Here is a 20,075-nt window from a genome sequence, read left to right on the forward strand (position 1 = left end):
GACCTGATGGTACAAGTGCAAAAGATCAAGTATGACATCATTAGTATGACTAAGACAAGAATCACATCACACCGTTTTCGACACTGGAGAAGAACTGTTCCTCTCAGAACATGTGACAAAAGAGGCATCGGAGGTGTCAGTGTCCTTATCATCATGAACTTGGCCATGAGCATTGATTCATTCGAGTGCCTAACAACCCGAATGGGACGATTACACTTGAATAGATGTGGCTCACTGCTGGCAGTTTTTATGTTCGTTGTCTATGCACCAACATCCAATTATGATGAAGGAGAAATTGAGAAGTTCTACGTGGAACTGGAGAAGTTCTACAAAGAAGACCACACCTTCTACAAGATCATAGTCGGTGATTTTAATGCCAAGATAGGACTGAGAAGATCAGCCAAAGAACTCCACATCAGGACCAATGGGTTAGAATGGAACGAACAGGGTAAGAGACTGTCTGAGTTCATCATGTCGACCAAGACCATCCATGGTAACTCACAGTTCCAGAAGGCCGAATCTAAACGTTGGACATGGGAGTCTTCTGGTGGACAGTTCCACAACGAAATTGACCACATCATATTCAATCGATGGTTTTGCCTGACCGATGTTGTTGTTGTCCTAAAATTGCAAACGGGATCTGACCACTGTCTCCTTCGTGCAAAATCCTACTTCACAGAGCAGAGAGAAAGGGCTGCAAAGTTTAAGAAGAGAACACCCAGAACGACCAGCAACTGGGAGCTCTTTGACACTATTGCTGCAACATGGGAAGATGCCGTCGTTGACAACATTGATGAGGAATATGATCGACTGGTTCAGCACCTCCATGATTGTGCGAGGAATGCCAAGAGAGAGATAGCCACAAAAAAAGTCTGTCTTCGAAAATTCTTGAACTTATTCGCCAACGTGGTTTGGCGCATGCCTCAGGCAACCACAAGCAAATGTCGGAGCTTGCAAAGTTGTGCAGAGATACGATAAAGAAAGACCTCAAAGAGAGAAGAGCATCAGTGCTGGCAGATGTGGCAGAAGCCGGGAAAAGCATTCACAACATCTGCCTGTCCTTCGCCAACTACAAGACCAAGATGACTGCCCTTTGATGTCCTGATGGATCTATCACATTTTCCAGAAGGGCAATGGAGAAGATTATCCATGACTTCTACTCAGATCTCTTTGATAGCCACGTCCACCTGCCCACCAAATTTCGCAGGATGGATATGTCATTCCCAACGTTCTCCCTTCAGAAATCCGACATGCCATTTTGTCGGTAAAGAAACAAACAGCACCTGGCCCAGACAAGGTCAGACCTGAACACCTGAAGAACCTGCCATCAGTTCTCATCAATACAGTGGCTCAGCTCTTCACATGCTACCTGTCTGAATGCAAGGTTTTGTCTCAGGACTGTACTACTTTACAAGAAGGGAGACATCCACGACATTGGCAACTATCGCCTGATCTGCATATTGTCTGTCATCTACAAGCTGTTCACTCGAGTCATCCTGAATAGGATTGGCAGAACACTAGATGATGGACAACCATGTGAGCAAGCCAGGTTCTGCAAAGGATTCAGCATGATGGACCATATCCACATGATAACCAAGTTCATTGAGGTTTCTCGGGAGTTCAAGATGCCGCTCTGTCTAACGTTCATTGATTTAAAGAAGGCCTTTGATTCTGTAGAGACGGAAGTGGTCATCGAAGCCCTAGCCAATCAGGGCATTCAAACTCAATACATCAGGATACTCCGTGAGCTGTATTACAGATTCACCACCAGGATCTCACCATTCTACAAAGAAGTGATCATCCATGTCAAGAGAGGGGTACTGCAGGGCAATACCATTTCACCGAAACTCTTCAGTGCCACCCTCGAGAACATCATGCGACGACTGGAAGGGGAAGGAATGGGAGTGAACATAGATGGTCGGGAACTAAACCACCTCTGCTTTGCTGATGACATCATTCTAACAACACCAAACATTAGCCAAGCGGCACAAATGCTGGCCGACTTTGACCATGAGTGTGGAAAGGTCGGATTACCGCTGAATCTTACAAAGACAATGTTTATGAGAAACAGCCTCGTTCCTGACACCCCATTCAGTCTCAACGGAACGACCATCTCTGAATGCAACAGTTTATGTATACCTAGGTCGAGAAGTCAACATGATGAATGACCTGGCACCTGAGTTGCGCAGGAGGAAGAGAGCAGCTTGGAATGCCTTCAAGAGCATCGAAGAAATAGTTAAGAGGATGAAGAACTTCCGGCTCCAGGCACATATCTTCATTTCCACTGTTCTTTCTGCATTAACATACGCCTCAGAGATGTGGGCCCTATGAAAACAGGATGAGAAGCTATTAGCTATTCAGGTCTCCCAAACAGGAATTGAAAGAGCTGTGCTTGGAGTATCACGTTTCATTCAAATGAGAGAAAGAATCCAGAGTTCTGACCTCCTTAGATGGTCAAGAATCAGGGACACTGTCTTGTTTGCCAAGGTGTCGAAAATCAGATGGGCTGGACACGTAATGAGATTTGGAGACGACCGCTGGACTAGAGGCGTTACCGACTGGATTTCATGGGATGTCAAAAGACTGCGTGGCCGCCCACCTACAAGATGGTCAGACTTTGTCAAGACCCTGAACAATCGGTTTGAGGCTCTTCATGTTTCTAGAATGAATAGACGCCATTGGGCTGTGCTAGCACGCGACAGGGACGAATGGAGACGTTACTGGTGCCTGCTCAAGCAAATCGATGATTAATGGGAAGTCAAGTGGTCAAGTGATCATTTTCCTTTACTGGCAATTTTAACCTTAATTTATTTCAAGAGAATTTGTGAATTAATAAGTACTTTTATGATTTTGCTTCAACATAATTATTAGAAAGGCCCAACATTTGATTGATCTCATTATCGCCATCTATTGTCTTTTCTCATTAATGTTTTCTTGGTTTTTGCAAGGGCATTGTACAATGACAAATTTACTAAGGCTTATTTTATTGTGGTAAGTAAAATGACAGGCTTCCTCAAGTTTCAAGATATCTATGTAGTCCTACTTCCTTTTCCTTTAAAAATATTCATAAGCTTATTTTATTTTTATGCCATGTTAGATTTTTAAGAAAAGGCCTGAAAAGTGGGATTGCTTCAGGCTAGGAGAACTAGAAGTCTTATTAAGACACTATTACCCCCACATTTGTTTAGTTTACTAATTGGAGTCTTCTCTAGGTTACCAAGTCCTGAATTGTTTACTCCAGAAATTTACAACCTAGACTTTGCTCTGAGAACAGATACATATAAAGACACATAAACAGATGAACAAGAGGAAATAGCAACACATTAAATTTTTATATGGATTCTTGGCTTACAGAGGACTACATATAGGTATTTATATGTAGCCTTACATTTACCATATAGATGTTTTTATATCAATTTCTATTTACTCTTAAAATTGTTCGAGGTAGATGAAATAATTTTTTAAAAGCTATTTAATTAAGGTCTTGCCTAATGTTGAAAGTGATGAGTAGAAGTGTTAATAACTCTTGTGAGCTTTAGCCCTGGGGTTCTATTTACAAACCATCCTACCTAGGGTAAATAGTTCTAAGTTCTAGTAGATAATTCCTAACAATGATCATGAGGAATAATCTTTCCTTTTAGTTTTATTTTGTCTCATACCTATCACTGCTCAGGGATTTCCCAATTCTGAATTTTGGGGACAATGGAATACCAGGAACTAAACCCAGGCCCCCAGGATACAAAGCATCTACTCAGTTCATTAACCCATCTCTCTGTCCTAATTTTACCTTTCTGTGGTACAGTGGTTTATCGGTTTTGAAGTCAACCAGATTTCAATTCCAACTTCACCATGTATCAGGAACACGGTCTTAAATAAATGACTTGATCCCTCTGTGATGTAGTTAGATCCTTATTCTGTAAAATGTGTATGAAAATAATATTTGCTTCAAATGGTCACTCTGGATAATCACACCTTTAAAGCAAAGGGCCTGGTGCATTGTAAGCTTTTAAAAATGGTTGTTGCTATTATTATTATTATTACTACCAGGAAATAAGTAAAGCAAAAAAAAAAAAAATCAACTGCCTAGACTTAATGAGGAAGTAATGATTCAGACCCAAAGTTTCTAGAAGCAGGGAAACTCACCTATCCTTTCCTGTTTGATGTACTACTGCTACTCATGTTGCCCAGTGCATTTTGGCCTCTCTGCAGTTTTACAATTGGAAGAACTAAAAGCTCATCTATTCTCTCTCTCTGGGCAGCGGGGGTGGGGGAGGGTGGGGGGGCTGGAAAGTAGGGGCACATCTGTCAATGTTCAGGACTTAATGTTGGGTCTCTGCTCAGGGGTTACTCCTGGTGGTACTTGGGAACTCTGTATGGATTGAACAGGGATTGGCCATATGCAAGGCAAGTGCCTCATCTCTGTACATTCTACCTCCAACCCAAAAGTTATCTATTCCTTTCAGTTTATAGATAGATGATAAAACTGAGACTGAGAGGAGTAGAATGAATTACTTCAAAGTTAGAGGGATATCTAATGATTATTTTTTTAATGATGAGAGAAATGGTACTTTTTTGTAGTGCAGTATTTCACAATGAAGGGGTAATTTTTATAATTGTAATTATAAACACAATCTTTTTTATCCTTATTTGAAAGTGTATATTGCATAAGAGTACATCTTAAAAGCTGTATATCATGGTTTTTCCAAATTGATAGGTGAAATTTTAACATTTTCTATAATGACCCTAGTTCAGGATTCCAAGAATAATTCAAAGTGAAAAAAATGTATAAAAGATTGAATATGGGTGTATAAAAGATTGAATATGGGTGAAAAGTAAGTTGTAGTGTTGTCTAATAGCAATTAAATATTTTTTAAAAAAGATGTCAAAAGCAGTTCTAAATCTTTTTTTTCTTTTTTTAGAGATATCCTGCTAAGTATATATAAAAGCAGATTTACAAGAATTATATTCTTTTACTAAAATGCACATGCAGTTATATGTCTATGCACAAGGAAAAACAGGAAATTCAACCCAAGTGTTAGAATGGATTCTTTTGCCCCTTAGGACTTTATGAATTATTATTTAACTTATTTCTATTTAAAAATTTTCTTACAATATGTGTTTTTGTTGGAACACAAAGCATTTTAAATTAATATTTACCTAAATATTACAGAAAATCAAATTTGGTTGTATTTTTCAAATTCGGGGAGAACCAGAGCAAAGTCCAGAATGATTAAAAATGGAAAGTGTTTGGGGGGCTGGAGTCATTGTACAGTGGATAAGGTGCTTGCTTTGCTTGCAGCTGAACTGAACTTGATTCCTGGCATCCCATATGGTCCTCTGAGTACCACCAGGAGTGACTCTTGAGTGTAGAGCTGGCAGTAAGCCCTGAGCACAGCTGGGTGTGGCCCCCAAACTAAAAATTAATACATACCCTCCAACAAACAAACAATTCTCCCCCCCCCCAAAAAAACCAAATGGAATGTTTCTCCAGACTGAATTTATATGGGCATAGCAGTCCATCTGATTCTGGAGTGGGAGTTTAGCTTGTTTGTGCTTTATGAATTCTTTTTTGGTAAGTGGTAAAAATGCAATGACAGAAAAATATATTGCAGTTGTTCTGAAAATAATTGTTCTGAAAATAGTTGTTCTGAAAGCAAGAAAGAAAACTCTTGCTTCTAGAAATCCTTCTTTGAGAAATCAAGGTTTAGGCTTAAGGCAATTATACACCCAGAAGAAAGGACCAATACAAAGAAAGGAGGAGTAAGGGTCTTTATCCTTACTATCCTCCCTCCAGTTATAGCCAAAGCCTTTCTCTACTATATGTTTATTCTCTTTTCTTTCCAAATATCAACAAATACTTTTTATATTCTGATATAGTGGTGGGAGAAAAAATTATCATCCCTGCTACAAGCTAATAATCTAGTTGGACTAATAAGGTATATGTTGGAATGAAAATATGGGGCTGGGCTAGATAAATAGTACAAGGGGATTATGACACTTGCATTGCATTTCTCCCCCCCCGCCCGCCCCGAGCGCCCACCCACATCTCTTCCCATTTTGAATCCCTGGCACTACATGTGGTTCCCCAAATACCATTAGGGTTTAGTCCTGAGCACAGTGCCAGAAAGAGCCTTCTGATTACTGAAGGGTATGGCCTCAACATTTCCATGCCCTGTAAATACAGAACAGTTATGCACCTACCAGTAGGCATTGAACAACTTATTAGGTCCTACAGCAGTTTAAGCAATGGTCGGAAAGTTTTATTGATTATGGTCTAGATCAGCACTATTCAATAGAAATTTTTATAGTAACAGAAATTGTGGTCTTTTGCTAATTAACACAGTAGCCATCTGTCATATGATTATTGATTACTGAAATGTGGCTAAAGCAATTGAAGACATGAATTTTTTAAATTTTTTAAAATTTAAAAAAAAATTTTATTAGTGAAACACCATGAGGTACAGTTGTAGACTTACAAATTTTTGTGCTTGGGTTTCAGTTATACAATGATCAAGTACCCATCCCTCCACTGAAGACATGCATTTGAGTGTTTATTTAATTTAAATAGATGCAGAATTGGCAAATTCTATATTGACGAGACTGCAGGTCAACTTCTAGAAGGTAACAACATTTAAAACAGGACTTGACCTGTTCTTTGAATGAGAGAGTATTCTAACCGCTGAGAATAAGTAAAAGCATCCCAGAAGAAAAAACATGATTTGCATTCGGTTCACAAAGAAATTGTTAAAGCAGTTGGATGCAGGTGCGTAAAAGTGGGTGGTTTTTAGATAGGGGATTGTGATGTTCCTGCTATGCTAGGTGAACCTTGCAACTAACTGAGAGGATTGGAAGCTACAGGCAATGGGGGACCACGGGTTTATTTCAGATTAGGGGATAACCACAGCTCTTACCAAACAAGTTACATTATGTTGAGTGTCTGGCATGGATCATCTAATTTAATTATAACAACTTTTGGAAAGGAATATTGATTCAACTGGTGGTGCTACAGGGATAGGAGATCAAAAGCAGGTAAGAGAAGCAATTACAATCCTGGAACTCCATCAAGGGCACTGATGAATGTGAGGGATGTAAACATGAAAAGCCTTATTCAAGACGGCAGATGGGTAACTTGAAAGAACTTGATTTCTGACTAAAGGTGGAAGGAAGATAAAGGAGGGAGTGAGACAACCTGTATCTTTAGAGTATAGGGAATTACTAATGATTCTCGGGTGAATGAAGGCAACTGATATAACAAAGGAATCTTGAGAAGGATGTAGATGGGTTTCACTGGAAAGAACAGGAGTTAAGAACTTTGATGGAGAAGAGGTTTTCAAGAATTCTAGAATCAAATTAGAGATGAAGAGAGAGATGCAGCAGAGGAACCTGGGAGAATTAGGTAAAGTTGACAAAAATGAAGTATTGAAGAGAGAAGGATTGGGTTTGGAAGGGAAAGTGTTTTTGGTATGTTGTTGGATAAGTCTTCACGAAGATGTTGTCTTGCATTTGGGAGAATTAGAAATTTATGAGGCAAATCAGGCCTGGAGAAAGACAATGGTAATGTATTTTTCACAGGCAGTAGACAAAAGATAAGGGAAGGCTGTGGTCAGAAATAGGAGAAAACCTACAACGAAGGTGAAAAGCAAAGTCTGCGAAGGAGAAGGGCTGACTCCAGGCTTATTTATACCCTGGAGTAAAAAAAAAATATATTATTTTTCATTGCTAAGTCACCTTAAACAAAAGAGGGTGTCTGTTCACAGACAGACAGGCAGACACACAAGTAACTCAATTCATTTCCACTGAGATATATAATCCAAGCATAGAAGGGGAAATACAATAAATCTTTTTAAGTTTCAAAGTTTTGAAACCATCTCAGAAGTCACTAATTGAATGTAGTAATGGGGATGTCTGCTGCAAAAGGCAGGGAACCTGGCTCTGCTCTGAATTTGCCCATTTATGTATCACCCACGTGACCTTGAGTAGGTCACTTACTCTCCTGGGTTTCAGTTTTCTCATTTGTAACTCTGATAAAGAGTATGTAACCTGCCCACACGGCAGAGTCTGGCGAACTCCCCGTGGCGTACCCAATATGCCAAATACCAGTAACAATGATGGGTCTTATTCTCCTAACCCTGAAAGAGCCTTGAATATGGCACTTTTAAAAAAATCTCAGGGCTAGGATGAAGGAGACGTTACTGGGGCCTGCTCGAGGCAATCGAAGAATAACAGGATGGTCGTGATCGTGATATATATATATCAGAGTTTTACTGGTCCAAAGATGGAAGACATGCCCTCAAAGCAACTGCCTTGATAGTCACAAGAGGCAGTTTTATAGAAAAACTGGAGTAGAGGCACATTTTTAGGAAGGGAAGAAGCCAGGATGAGCAATAAAAATACTCAGGGGCTGATCTCCAGGGACAAAATAGAATTTGAAAGAGGAAGGATTTTCTTGTGTTGCCATGATGTCAAGGAAAAAAAAAGAAAAAGAATAACAACTTATGAACAAGATCTTTCGAGAAAAGGAAAGAACAAGAATAGAGGATTTGTTGTCTGGTCAGTTTGGCAGGGGAATGAGTGGGAAGTAAGGGGAAACAGCTTGAGGGAGGTTCAAAGAAGGTACACCCGAGGCACACCCCAGACTCATGTAGATCCTCAAGGCATAAAAGAAAAATCCAGGGCAAAGGAAGGGGTGGGGAGGGAGGAAGGAAGCTGGAAGACGCTGAGATGAAGTCAGCAGCCTAAGGATGGGTTTAAAAAGGGAGAAGAGAGACTTAGCAGTGAACCCCAGAGATGGAGATCTCTCCGTATTGTGAGCCAAGCTAATTTCACTGGGGCTCCTCAGATGGAGCCGGTGTCCCCTCTTCGCTCACTCCAGATGAACCCTCAGTGCCACAAACTTCCAGAAGAAAAACCCAGATACACAGGAACAGGGCCTGAAGACACTAGGCCACATGGTGTCTCCCTGCCCCTTCAGGGTCCCAGAGTCACACTCACGAACTGCTTCTGGGCTATATTTAAGTGCCAGGACCCTTGATCCAGCGACTCACAAATGAATCCCAAAATGGATTAGCTCCCTACAGAGAGATCTCTGGACCCCAATCATTTACATATTTAGAATTCCAGGAGCACACAGCCGCAAAAGTGGCTGCACGACCACTCATGATATTCATAATAAGCAACAGAAATTAAATTATCTAGAATCTGCCTGTGGCAGACAGGCTTGAACAGTGGTAGGAAAATTCGAAATAATGGTGGTGGGAAGATGTAATGGTGGTGGGACTGGTGTTGAAATATGGAATGTAATCAATTAATGTGAACAACCTTATAAAAATAAAATTAAAAAAATAAAAAGGGGGAAGAGACTGTTGGGTGTTCCATGGTTCACAAAATGAATGAAATTGACAGAAATATCTTGAAAGAGTGGCAGAGGGTGCTGGACTGGATGATTTATGTATTTTTCAGTGAAGCAGGAATCAGGGCCGTCTGCTAGGAAAGCGGGGAGAAAGGCAAACAGATTAGGTGGGGTTGTAGAAAAGGGATGTATGACAATAACTGGGGCTTCCCTGGATAACAGAAATGAATGACATGATTAGCTGAATTCCATGAATTCAATATGCCACCTAAGATGCAATCCTGGATACTGATACAGTAACACACCTGCATCACGTGCATATCCTGTGCATAAGCATAGGGTCACTTACACATAAATCTCAGTTAATTTTCCTAAGTATTGATCTAGTTATTCTTAAAATATAATAAATAAAAACTCATAAAGATTTTGCCTTGGGGACACGGGGATTAAGGTACTTGGTCTTGCATTCCCAGAACCAGGTTGGACCCGGGGCACAGTATATGTCACTCAGGAACTGCCAGGGGGCACTCCTGAGCAGAGCCAGGCATTGCTTCTGAACACCTGGGAATTTGGCCCAAAACTTCACCTCAGGGGCTTAGCGTTGATTTAGATATGCGGGTTTCTCTTCAGATCATTTAAGTCTTTTGCCTTTAAAAAAATAAACGGTGACCCACGCATGATTATTATTCTAGGTCGAGAATAAAGACGGGCAAAGGTCCTGCCCCCATGGAGTATATAAACATATGTGTGTATGTGTGTGTGCGCGTGTGTGTGTGTGTGTGTGTGTGTGTGTGTGTGTGTGTGTTTTGTTTTTGGAGCCACAGCATAGTTGCACAGGGGGCCATATGCGTGCAGTGACTAACCAGGGAAGAATACATGCAAGCAAACACCTTAACCTCCACACTATCTCTCTGACCCTATTCATGGAACGTTTAATGGCGGGGAACCCAGAAAAGTAAACGAATGCATGAGTTAAACGATTTTAGTTTTTGACAAGAGCTGTGAAAATTGCTAATGGTGACACAATGAATCTGAGTTAGCAATGGAGAAGGGAGTGTGGGGGTAAGTGAAGGCCGCATGAGAGTGGTGAGGGGATGCTCACAATGAGCTGAGAACTTGGGCAGAAAGTGCACGAGTGGCCCAGTCCTAAGAAAGGCTGAGTGCAGAATGACAGTTTAGGTCTTCAAAGGACTGTCTGCTGAGCCAGCCGCGGCTGGGTGAGCAAATAGGCTTAGGCGAAAGTTGGAGGCGCCAGACCAAGTCAGAGAGGATTGACCGGAAGGGTGTAATTCAATCCAATTCAATGGAATAAGGCTCCCAGGAGGCGTGCACAGGCCGGGTTGCCTGGCTTTCCAACGCCGGCTCCTTCCAACGCACGACGGTGCCTGGCCCTGGACCGGCAGGAGAGTTTCACGCACTGGGGAGAAAGAGCCAGGCACGCAGGAAAGACGGCGTGTGCGGTCCCAGCACCGCGAGCCTCCTTGCAGCACGCAGAGCGCCGCGCTGACCCTTCCCGCCGACCCGGCGCGCAGGTCCCAGCACCCCCTCCGAGAACCCCAGCACCCACCCGGGCTGTGGCCACCCCCACCCCAGCCCCATCTCGCTAGGTTTTTCGCCTGGGGCGGCGAATACTTTTTTTTTTTCAAAACTTCAGAGCGACAATCCTCCCGGGAGCGATGGGAAGACGAAGTCACTGACTGCTAGGACGCAGACCTCCGGGTCAAACAGCCCTTTCCTTTCCGTTTGCTATTATTTCTTCCCGGCTCTTTCCGAGCCGACCCGCCTGCCGGCAGGCACGCCAAGTCGCCCCCCTCCAACAACGAGCCTCTTGGTTCGGCCCCTCGATCCGGATTGGCCGGCGCTTTACGCCGCGGCCAGCGATTGGAGGACGCGTGCTCCTTACGTCCCTCCCCGCCGCCCATTGGCTGGTTTCCCCGGAGTGGTGCGGGACGGTTTCCACCCTCTTGTTTACGGAGCGCGTAGTTGTGGCGCTCTCGGAGCTCCCGGGCCGGCTCCAAAGTTCCCTATTTAGCTTCTCGGACCAATTGGGTCCTGGCTCCACCCCCGGCCTCTCGCTAGCACGCCTCCCGCGTGGCGCGTTCCTGCGCCCGCGCCGGCCCGGCGCTCCCCCTCGGGGGTCCGCGTGGTACGGTCCGCGCCGCCTCCGTCCCTCGTCGGGCGGCTGCTCCCCCTCGGGCCGGCGGCGCTTGGTGCCGCCCGGGAGAACCAGGTCATCGGTCGGTTCCCGTGAAAACAAAAACAATCGGCGGCGCCGTCGCGGGCGGCCGAACGCGGCGAGTGGGCACCGGGGACGCGGGGCCGGGCGGGGCGGGCGAGCGGGGGACGCGGCGACGCGCCGGGGGCCGGGGCGCCATGGGGCCGGCTGGCTCGGGCTGCGCGGGGCACCCCCGGCGCCGCGGCTAGCGCGCCCGCCGCTCCGGCTCGTGTCTGCCGCCCGCGCCGCCCGCCTGGGGGACGAGGAGCAGGACGCGGCCTCGGCCGGGCCCGGGCCGAACGGCTGCGGACACCCGGGCGCCGGGGAGCCGGGCGCCGGCGCGGCCGCCGCCGCCTCCGGGATGGATCAGTGCGTGACCGTGGAGCGCGAGCTGGAAAAGGTGCTGCACAAGTTCTCGGGCTACGGGCAGCTGTGCGAGCGCGGCCTGGAGGAGCTCATCGACTACACGGGCGGCCTCAAGCACGAGATCCTGCAGAGCCACGGTAGGGCGGGCCGGGGCGGGCCAGCGGGGTACCCCCTCCCCGCGCGCGCACACACGCACACACTCACTCACACCGGCGGGCCTGGCCACGCCTCCCCCGGGCGCCGAGACACCCCCTAGTCACCTCCTGGGACTTTGCCTCCGCCGCCTCCCTCCGGACGGGCCCCCCAATCTGCCCCATCTCCTTGGCGGATGAGTGAGCGGGAACCTACCCGGAGACCCTTCCCGGAGCCGCGACTCCTGCAGGGTCTAACGTGCGTGGGGGGCTGCTCCACCGCACCTGCAAAAGCCCCTGCCCTTACCCCCCCACCCCCGGGATGGGCGCCTCTCGCCCCTCACCTCTGCCCGGCCCCAGGGCCTCCCGTGGCGTGGCCCCCTGGGCCGGAGGTGCGTGATTGTTTTTGGACCCAAGGATCGGGGTATTAAGAGGGTCGGTGCAGAAGACCTCCCCCCACCCCTTTCCTGCTTCCCCCGCTGCCTTAAATCCTCGTGGAGAGGGGAGGTGGTGGGAACTTGCCTCGATTTTATTTTTTCATTGGAACGACGAGTTGTGTTACGAGCTGCCCGGCCGCGCAGGCAACTTCATCATCCACATGCTTCTTCAGTTGGTGTGGAAGCAGCTCCGCTTTGGACCCCGCAGCCCCGTGGTCCAGGCGATTCCTAAGGAAGGATGCTCCAACGCCCAGCCCAGTGTGCGGGACGCCGGGTTGTGGGAAGGGGGGGGGGGCAGGCTCCTCCTCTCTCCTGCAGTGTGGCCTGGTATGAGCCTGAATTGCCGGCAGGTCCCCCCTGCCCTGAAGCGAGTTGTAGCCCAAGTTAGATACTTGCCTCCCTGGTCAAGTTGGAACTGGTTTCTTTCAGAAAACAGCTTTTCTAGAAAACGTGTTTTACCTAGATGATGTCATTGTGCCCCAAGCCTTTGCCGAAGTCAGCCTGTGAAAGGGCGTGGTGTGGGGCTTGGTGTTTCAGATGGTGTTGAAGGTCTCTTACTTTTATGTTAAAATACGGAAGATTCCTTCTGAGCTAGAAGTAAGTTGCGGATTTCTTCCAGATGTTGGGGTGGGAGGTGAGGCACACAGAATTGTAGGGTGGAGAAGCTGTGTTTTCTGGGGTGCAGAGGCAGATATGTGGTGGCAGGTGACTATTCCAGGGTCTCTCTTTTTTCAGCTGCTTTTATCAGTTGAGAGTAAGTGCGACTCCATTGCAGGAGAGTCGTGACATCTCATTCTGGAGCAGGCAATTTGGGAAGCCGCAAATGGTGGAAACTTCTTTGGGGCAGGAGTTGTCCTATGGACTTGGTGAATGCAGCAAACTGGAGTGCTCCCTGTAGAGGTCGTTTTGGGTGGGAATCGTCCCAGGTCTTTAGTGAAAATGGGTGGGGGCATGTGAGATAAAAGCGGGAGGGGCTAGCGAAGATAGAGCTAGGGCTTACTGTTGACTTAGTGGCTGAAGATGGTTGGACTGCTGCAGAACGTGAGGTCAAAGATGGTTTTCTGGTGTCTTTTACAGTGGGCTGGGAAGGAGATGGCTTAGGAGGCAGTGAGGAAATGTGTAGTGTCGCGCTCGGAGTGCGGGGTATACAGAGCCACCAGGCTTGGAAAAGGGCCCAGGTTTAGGGAAGAGAACGGGTCAGCTGGTTTGTGTCTGTTAGGGAAGAGAACGGGTCAGCTGGTTTGTGACCCACTTGTGCTCACAGCTCTATAGAATTAAGACAGAAGAGATTACCTGATAGGTTAGTATGATACAAACAGGTATGAGGGGGCCCAAGACAGCTTAAGTGAAAGGTGTCCCCTCCTCAGCCACACTGGAGAGGAAATCTTGTTAAAGGGAGAGAATAAGTGACTTGGAGAAATGGAAGGAACATTTTTTTTTTTAAGTACCAAGTTAGAGATTGAGATGTCGGGTAGGTACAGTCTGAGAGGGCGTGATGGAAAGTAAAATACCTTTCTTCCACTAGAGAGGGTATGTTGGGGCCAGTTATAGTATAGCAGTAAGGCACTTACCCTACGTGGGGTGGACCCAGGCTTGATCCCACACATCACTGCATGCCTTCCCCTGAGCACCGCCCGACGCGGCCCCCAAACAACCCTCTCCCCCATCTCCCTCCAAAAGACAAGAGTATGTTAATTGTAGCGAGGGAATGTCATAAAGCCTTATTTTAGGGAATTTGTGGCTGATTCCAGATGTGTAAAATAACTGTAAAAAATTCCAAAGAAAAACTGTAGATCTTTTTTGGTTTCAGGGAGATTCCAAAGGGAATTTATGATCAGAGAACTATTGATCACAGAGTGTGCCATGCTGTTACTCATTCTGGCTTGGTGGCTTGCTTGCATAGCTTTTTTTTTTGTAATTGAAGTAACTTTGCATTATAACATATAAGCTTCACATGTGCATTATAAAAAAGAACAAATGTATATATTACTTTAATTTCACTGCTAGAAGTTCAGTTCTCTTTCACCATGCAGTTGTCCCTTTTGCCCAATCTAATCACTCTTCTGGTAACCACTAATAGTCTAAAAGCATATTATTATTTTTTTAAAAAATATACATTCTTGGTTTAATTTAGTTCATCTCTTTGTTTTCTTTATATATCACATGTGAATGAGAGCGTATGGTGTTTGTCTTTCTCCATCTGATTAATTTCGCTAAGTGAAATGTTAACAGTGCTGTATTTGGGTTGGTAAAAGAGTTTAAGCACAGTGAGAAGCAAAAGGTAGAAGTTTATTAGGGCACAAACACAGGTGTGGGCAGTTCCCCAAGGAGAAACAGCTGTGCCTCACAGGTGGTGGGCATAAGTATTAAGGGGAGATGTACCCCATTCTTGAGGTGTTCTGATGATAGGATATGATCGGTAAGCTCTGTTGAGGCAACCAGGGAGTATCCCGGAGACACCTTTTTTGGTGGTCTTGAGGATGGCTTGGTTGAGTGGTTCGAGTCCACATAGCCAGCAGTGCCAGCTGCTCCCAAGAGATAATTCCTTTTGGCAGTTTTTCATTTCTGCAATCTCCAGTCCCCATTGTGAAAATGTTAACAAGATTACAGGGCCCTTTGTGATCACATAAGATTTTGTATGTCCTTCTGTGTTTTTTTTCCAAACGACAGAATTTGGCAGCTTTTAAAAATAGCTGAGTAATATTCCATTATGTGTCGATACCACATTTTTATTCATTTGTTGGTAGTCACTTAAGTTGCTTCCAGTAGTTGGTTATTATGAATTTTACTGCAGTAACATGGGGATAACTCTTTAAGTTAGTTTTTTTGTATTCTGGCAAATTTCTAGAAGTGGAATCATTTTTTAATTTATTGACTCATTTCCATTTTGCTTTTCATAATGATTGCTTATATGCCTTCAATTTTTGCCCTCTTTTTCTGCTGCAAGCATACGTAGATTTGTCCAAAATTTTCTTTAGCTCTCAAGTAATTGGATTAAATGATTGAAAGCAGTTGTAAAGTATGAAAGAAAAATACCACAAGTCCCAATGTCTGATTTCCAGAATAAAATCATCTTTCTTATTGGTGGATATGTAGAGACAAACATCATGCTATGGCACATGGTCTATGGTGTTTTACAGAGCAGATTATTGTTTTTAAATGTATATTTTTGTTTGTTTTGCCTTTTTTTTTTTTTTTTTTGGTCCATGCCTTGGCGGTGCTCAGGACTTACTGCTGGCTCTGAGCTTAGGAATCACTCCTGGTGGGGTTCAGGGGACCATATGTGGTGAAGAGCAAGTAATTTTTAAAGAGAAATGTTCAGGGCTTCTGAAATGTGCCTCTCTAGTTTAACTGTGAGCTGGTCATTTCCTCCCACCTGAGAGAAAGAGAGTGGAGACCGTACACTCAGGGTTTTGAATCTTCCCTTTTCCGGGTTTATCTGTGCTAATAGTTTTGCAAGAGTATGAAATTAATAAAGTAGAATCTAGGGGAGCGTTCTCCAACATTGCATCATCTTGGTGGTGAGGACTGCGTCAGAAGTGGCCTTAATTAGAGTCAGTTCAGTTTTTGAGGATAAATTGTATTTTCTTCTGTTTAAATTGCTTTTTTTCCCCTCTGAGTTTGCGAGTATTCTGTATTAATGAGGCCAGTCTGGATAGTTTATGGCAGAAATTTAGTACATAAATGTGAATTGAATAAGCCCATTGACCACCCTCCATACTTCTGCCATCCTTACTAAGGCAACGTGTGAACAGTGCCTTGTGGGGCTAACCTGGCAGCTGACCCAGGAGGGGGTGGGGGGGGTGGGGAAGAAGATGTTTGTGGGTGGCTGCTCACTCCTAGTGATTGAGATTGTGCTCAGCTACTTAATCTAACCCAAATTAAACCCAGTCTGGCAAAAGGGAGAAAACTTTTTTTCTTTTAATTTTTTATTTAGTGAAACACCATGAGGTACAGTTGTAGACTTACAAATTTTTATTCTTGGGTTTCAATTATACAATGATCGAGTACCCATCCCTCCATCAGTGCCCATTTTCCACCACCACTGATCCCAGTACCCCTCCCAACCCCCATCCCCACATCCCACCCTGCCTCTGTGGCAGGGCATTCAAAAGGTAGAAAGCTTTTAACAGAACTGTCAGATCATGCGAAGGATTTTGCGTCACAAAGTGTGTGTATGGTAATGTGTGGCTCTGGAAAATGTTCAGGAAATAAAAATATAAAAAAAAAAACCAATAAAGATTCAAGAATGAGTCCTTCTGGAAACTGATTTTTTAAAAATTTTATTTTCCTCTTATACTTTATATAAACACCCTGTGGTTTACAAAGTTGTTCAGGATGATTTGTTATATGTTACAGACATTCAGTTTACCAATATCAATCCCACCACCGCTGCACCTTCCAGCCACCCCTTAAGCCTGCCCACATAGCAGGTTCTCAATAATTTATTTTATATTGCTTGTGTAATTTGTTAAAAGAATGATACAAAAATGTTTCCTCAAAAGAAGTTAGTAAAGATTGCTGTATCTTACTATGGAGCCATTAAGCCCTTGTGTAAGAGATTACTTAGATGTTGTTACAGGTTAAGCCTTTTTGTTAATCGAGATTGGATGTCTTCTGCATTACATCCTATCCTAACTGGTGTGCTACTCCAGGTTTATCAGTGTTGTAGAGTTTGAGGTGTCTAGAAAGTAAAATTATTTTTAATGGGTTATTACAGCTGACTGGTGGATTTGGGGTGTGTGCGAGACTTCCAGAAGTACAGAGAGATGGGAGGAGATAGCACGTCCCTGACTCCATGAAAGTATAGAGATTTCAGTCACAAAACCCGAATACCTGAGTTTTTTTAACAGATTAATTTCTGGATGAGGCTCATCCCAAGCAGTGGAGCCCAGCTGGGAGCATGGTGATGAATGTGGAGTATGGAGGTTTTTGGCTGCTACGCGTTTGTTTGGGCAGGTGCTGGGCTCACCCTCTCCTCCCCGCAGCATGCCCTGGAACACTTAGCCTTGTACAGATTTCTGCAACTAGTTGATCTCTTTCGAGATTTATTTATGAGTCTCTGGATCATGGCTGGTGAGTGAGTTTACGTGGTGCCAGAGGTGATTCATGGTCATGATTGTTGGCCTTTGGGAAGTAGAGAGATGGGCAGAGGTAGCCCATCCTTGACTTGGTGACGCCTAAACAAAAAATTTGAGGTTGTAAGTGAGAAGGTAAGTAGGCAGTTTAGCATAAAAGAAAGCGAACAGTTTTGTGGAATTACAATATTTGACAGACGAAGTTTAGGGTTGCATCCTAGTTATGATTTTTCTGTCTAGAATTCAGGTTGTGTATTTTGTACATACATTCTGAAAACACTTTGTGTGTGTGTGTAATTTTAGCTTTTCAGAGCCTGTCAATATTGAATATTTTGTGTTGATTGTAAAGGAGTCACAGTTTGGTGGATTAATTGTTCACTTACGCCTTGTTCTTTGGTAGTTCTTAGGCTGCATAGCCTGATTTGTTAACTAAACTTAGCTACATACTAGTGAGGAACTCTTGAGAATAATGACCTTAAGATAGGTATTGAGGGAGCTGGAGAGATAGCACAGCTATAGGGCGTTTGCCTTGCATGCGACTGACCCAGGTTCAATTCCCAGCATCCCATATCGTTCCCTTTGCACCGCCAGGAGTAACTCCTGAGTGCAGAGCCAGGAGTAACCCCTGTGCATTGCCGGGTGTGACCCAAAAAGCAAAAAAGGGGAAAAAAAGGTATTGAATAAAATTTGGTATCTGCATTTAACATCTTGTCTGGAAAGTAACACGTAAGTTTGGCTGAGTAACAGTAGTCATTGTTGGAATCTTAAGAGTTGGATAGCTACTTGGGCTATTTTAGATTGTGCCAAAATAGATCAGTGTTGGTGTTCTGTGGTTGAGTTTTGTAGCAGATTTAATTTTATCAGCCAATCCTTTCTAGGTTCATCTAGAAGATATTTTTTTGTTAGATTATCTAACATTTGTTATTATCTATCATGTTCACGTAGACTAGTGGTACTTTACTCCGGATTCTTTTGGTTGAGGTAATAGAGTAGTTTAATCAAAAGACAATTTTTTAACTTATAAATAAACTGAGGCTATGCTAGCTGGTTCCAGGGGTACAAAGGGATGTCATAAGGTCTGATCTCTTTTTCTTCTCGTCTATGCTTTCCTTGGTTTGATTTCATTTTCAGAGCTTGGAGATAAAGATGGTCAGTGGAACTCATGTTATCCTCCAGCTTATGCTGTATTTTTATGATAGGAACATGGACCAAAGAGAGAGACAGTATGGGGGTTCAAGCACTTTCCTTGCATGCTGCGGACTCTGGTTTGATCCCTGGCACCACATGTAGTGCCCCTAAACTCCTCCAGGAGTGATCCCTGAGCACCACCAGGTGTGGTCCAAAAAGCAAAAGGTCAGCCTGTTTCATTGTGGTACAGAACACATGATTTATCTTTGAGGTCAGGAGATCTAGGTTTACATCGCCACTGTCCTCATTCTGTAGATTTGCTCAGCCTATTTCCCCTGTCGGCTGGAGCGATAGCAGGTAGGGCGTTTGCCTTGCAAGCAGCCAACATGGCTGACCAGAGTTCGATTCCTCCGCCCCTCTCGGAGAACCCGGCAAGCTACTGAGAGTATCTCACTCGCAGGGCAGAGCCTGGCAAGCTACCTGTGACGTATTCAATATGCCAGACACAGTAACATCAAGTCTCACAATGGAGACGTTACTGGGCCCACTCGAGCAAATCGATGAACAATGGGAGGACAGTGACAGTGACAGTCATTTCCTCTGTAGTAAATTTGTAATTATGTCAGTAGGTAATAGATATGAACTGGGCTTGAAATCTACAGAATAAGATTTATCACTTTTTAATTTTTATTTTTCCAGTGGGGACCACTATTTACTCAGCAGTGCTCAGAGGTCACTAGGGCTCCACCCAGAATGCTGCAGGAGAAATGCGCTATGGTCCCAGGAGTTGAAATCAGGGTCTTACATAAGCTAGGCATGTGTTCTTCCACTTGACACACATCCCTGAGATTTTTAATTAATTATTTATTTTTGTCTTTAAGCAGTGTTAAGTACTGTTTCAGTTGAGACACTTTGACTGGTTTTTAGCGCAGTGGTCTTAACCGTATATTAGGAGTATTTAAAAGGTGTACAAGGAATAGTTTTCTAGAAAATTTAGTTGGGTAGAGACCAAACATTGGAGAGGGAACAAACCTAAAGTCACAGCAGAGTGTTTATAACCATGCTTCTGGATGATACAAACAACAACATCATCAACAACAACAACAAAAAACCCCAAACAACCAATAAAAACCCAAAAATCTTCTGGGTGAAGGAAAGGGGAAGAGGGGGCCTTAGAAAGAACTGCAGTGGAGACAGGGCTTCAGTCAAACTTCCTGGTCACTGTCACGGCTAGTAATGACCAGTTATATGTGAAACTTGGCCAGATCTTGTGGGAGTTTCAAAGGGCAATTGTCCTCATGCTTTAAGAGCTCTCAGTCTTTGAGGAAGAAGGGACTGGTAGGTTTTCCATCAGCCAGATATTGATTGTAT

General features: G+C 44.3%; 1 protein-coding gene across 2 annotated transcripts in view; it reads left to right on the forward strand.

Annotated features, from left to right (window-relative positions):
• Positions 1 to 11,688: 11,688 nt before the first annotated feature.
• Positions 11,689 to 20,075, forward strand: part of RMND5A (required for meiotic nuclear division 5 homolog A) — a 75,568-nt gene continuing 67,181 nt past the window's right edge. For both annotated transcript variants that reach the window (XM_056114755.1, XM_056114762.1), the window contains exon 1: positions 11,689 to 12,067. In XM_056114755.1, the coding sequence (XP_055970730.1) occupies positions 11,926 to 12,067 (142 nt within the window). In that variant the 5' untranslated portion in view covers positions 11,689 to 11,925. The remainder of the gene's footprint in view (positions 12,068 to 20,075) is intronic.

Source organism: Sorex fumeus, unplaced genomic scaffold, assembly GCF_029834395.1.
Source record: "Sorex fumeus unplaced genomic scaffold, SorFum_2.1 ptg000003l, whole genome shotgun sequence".
Lineage (NCBI taxonomy): Eukaryota > Metazoa > Chordata > Mammalia > Eulipotyphla > Soricidae > Sorex > Sorex fumeus.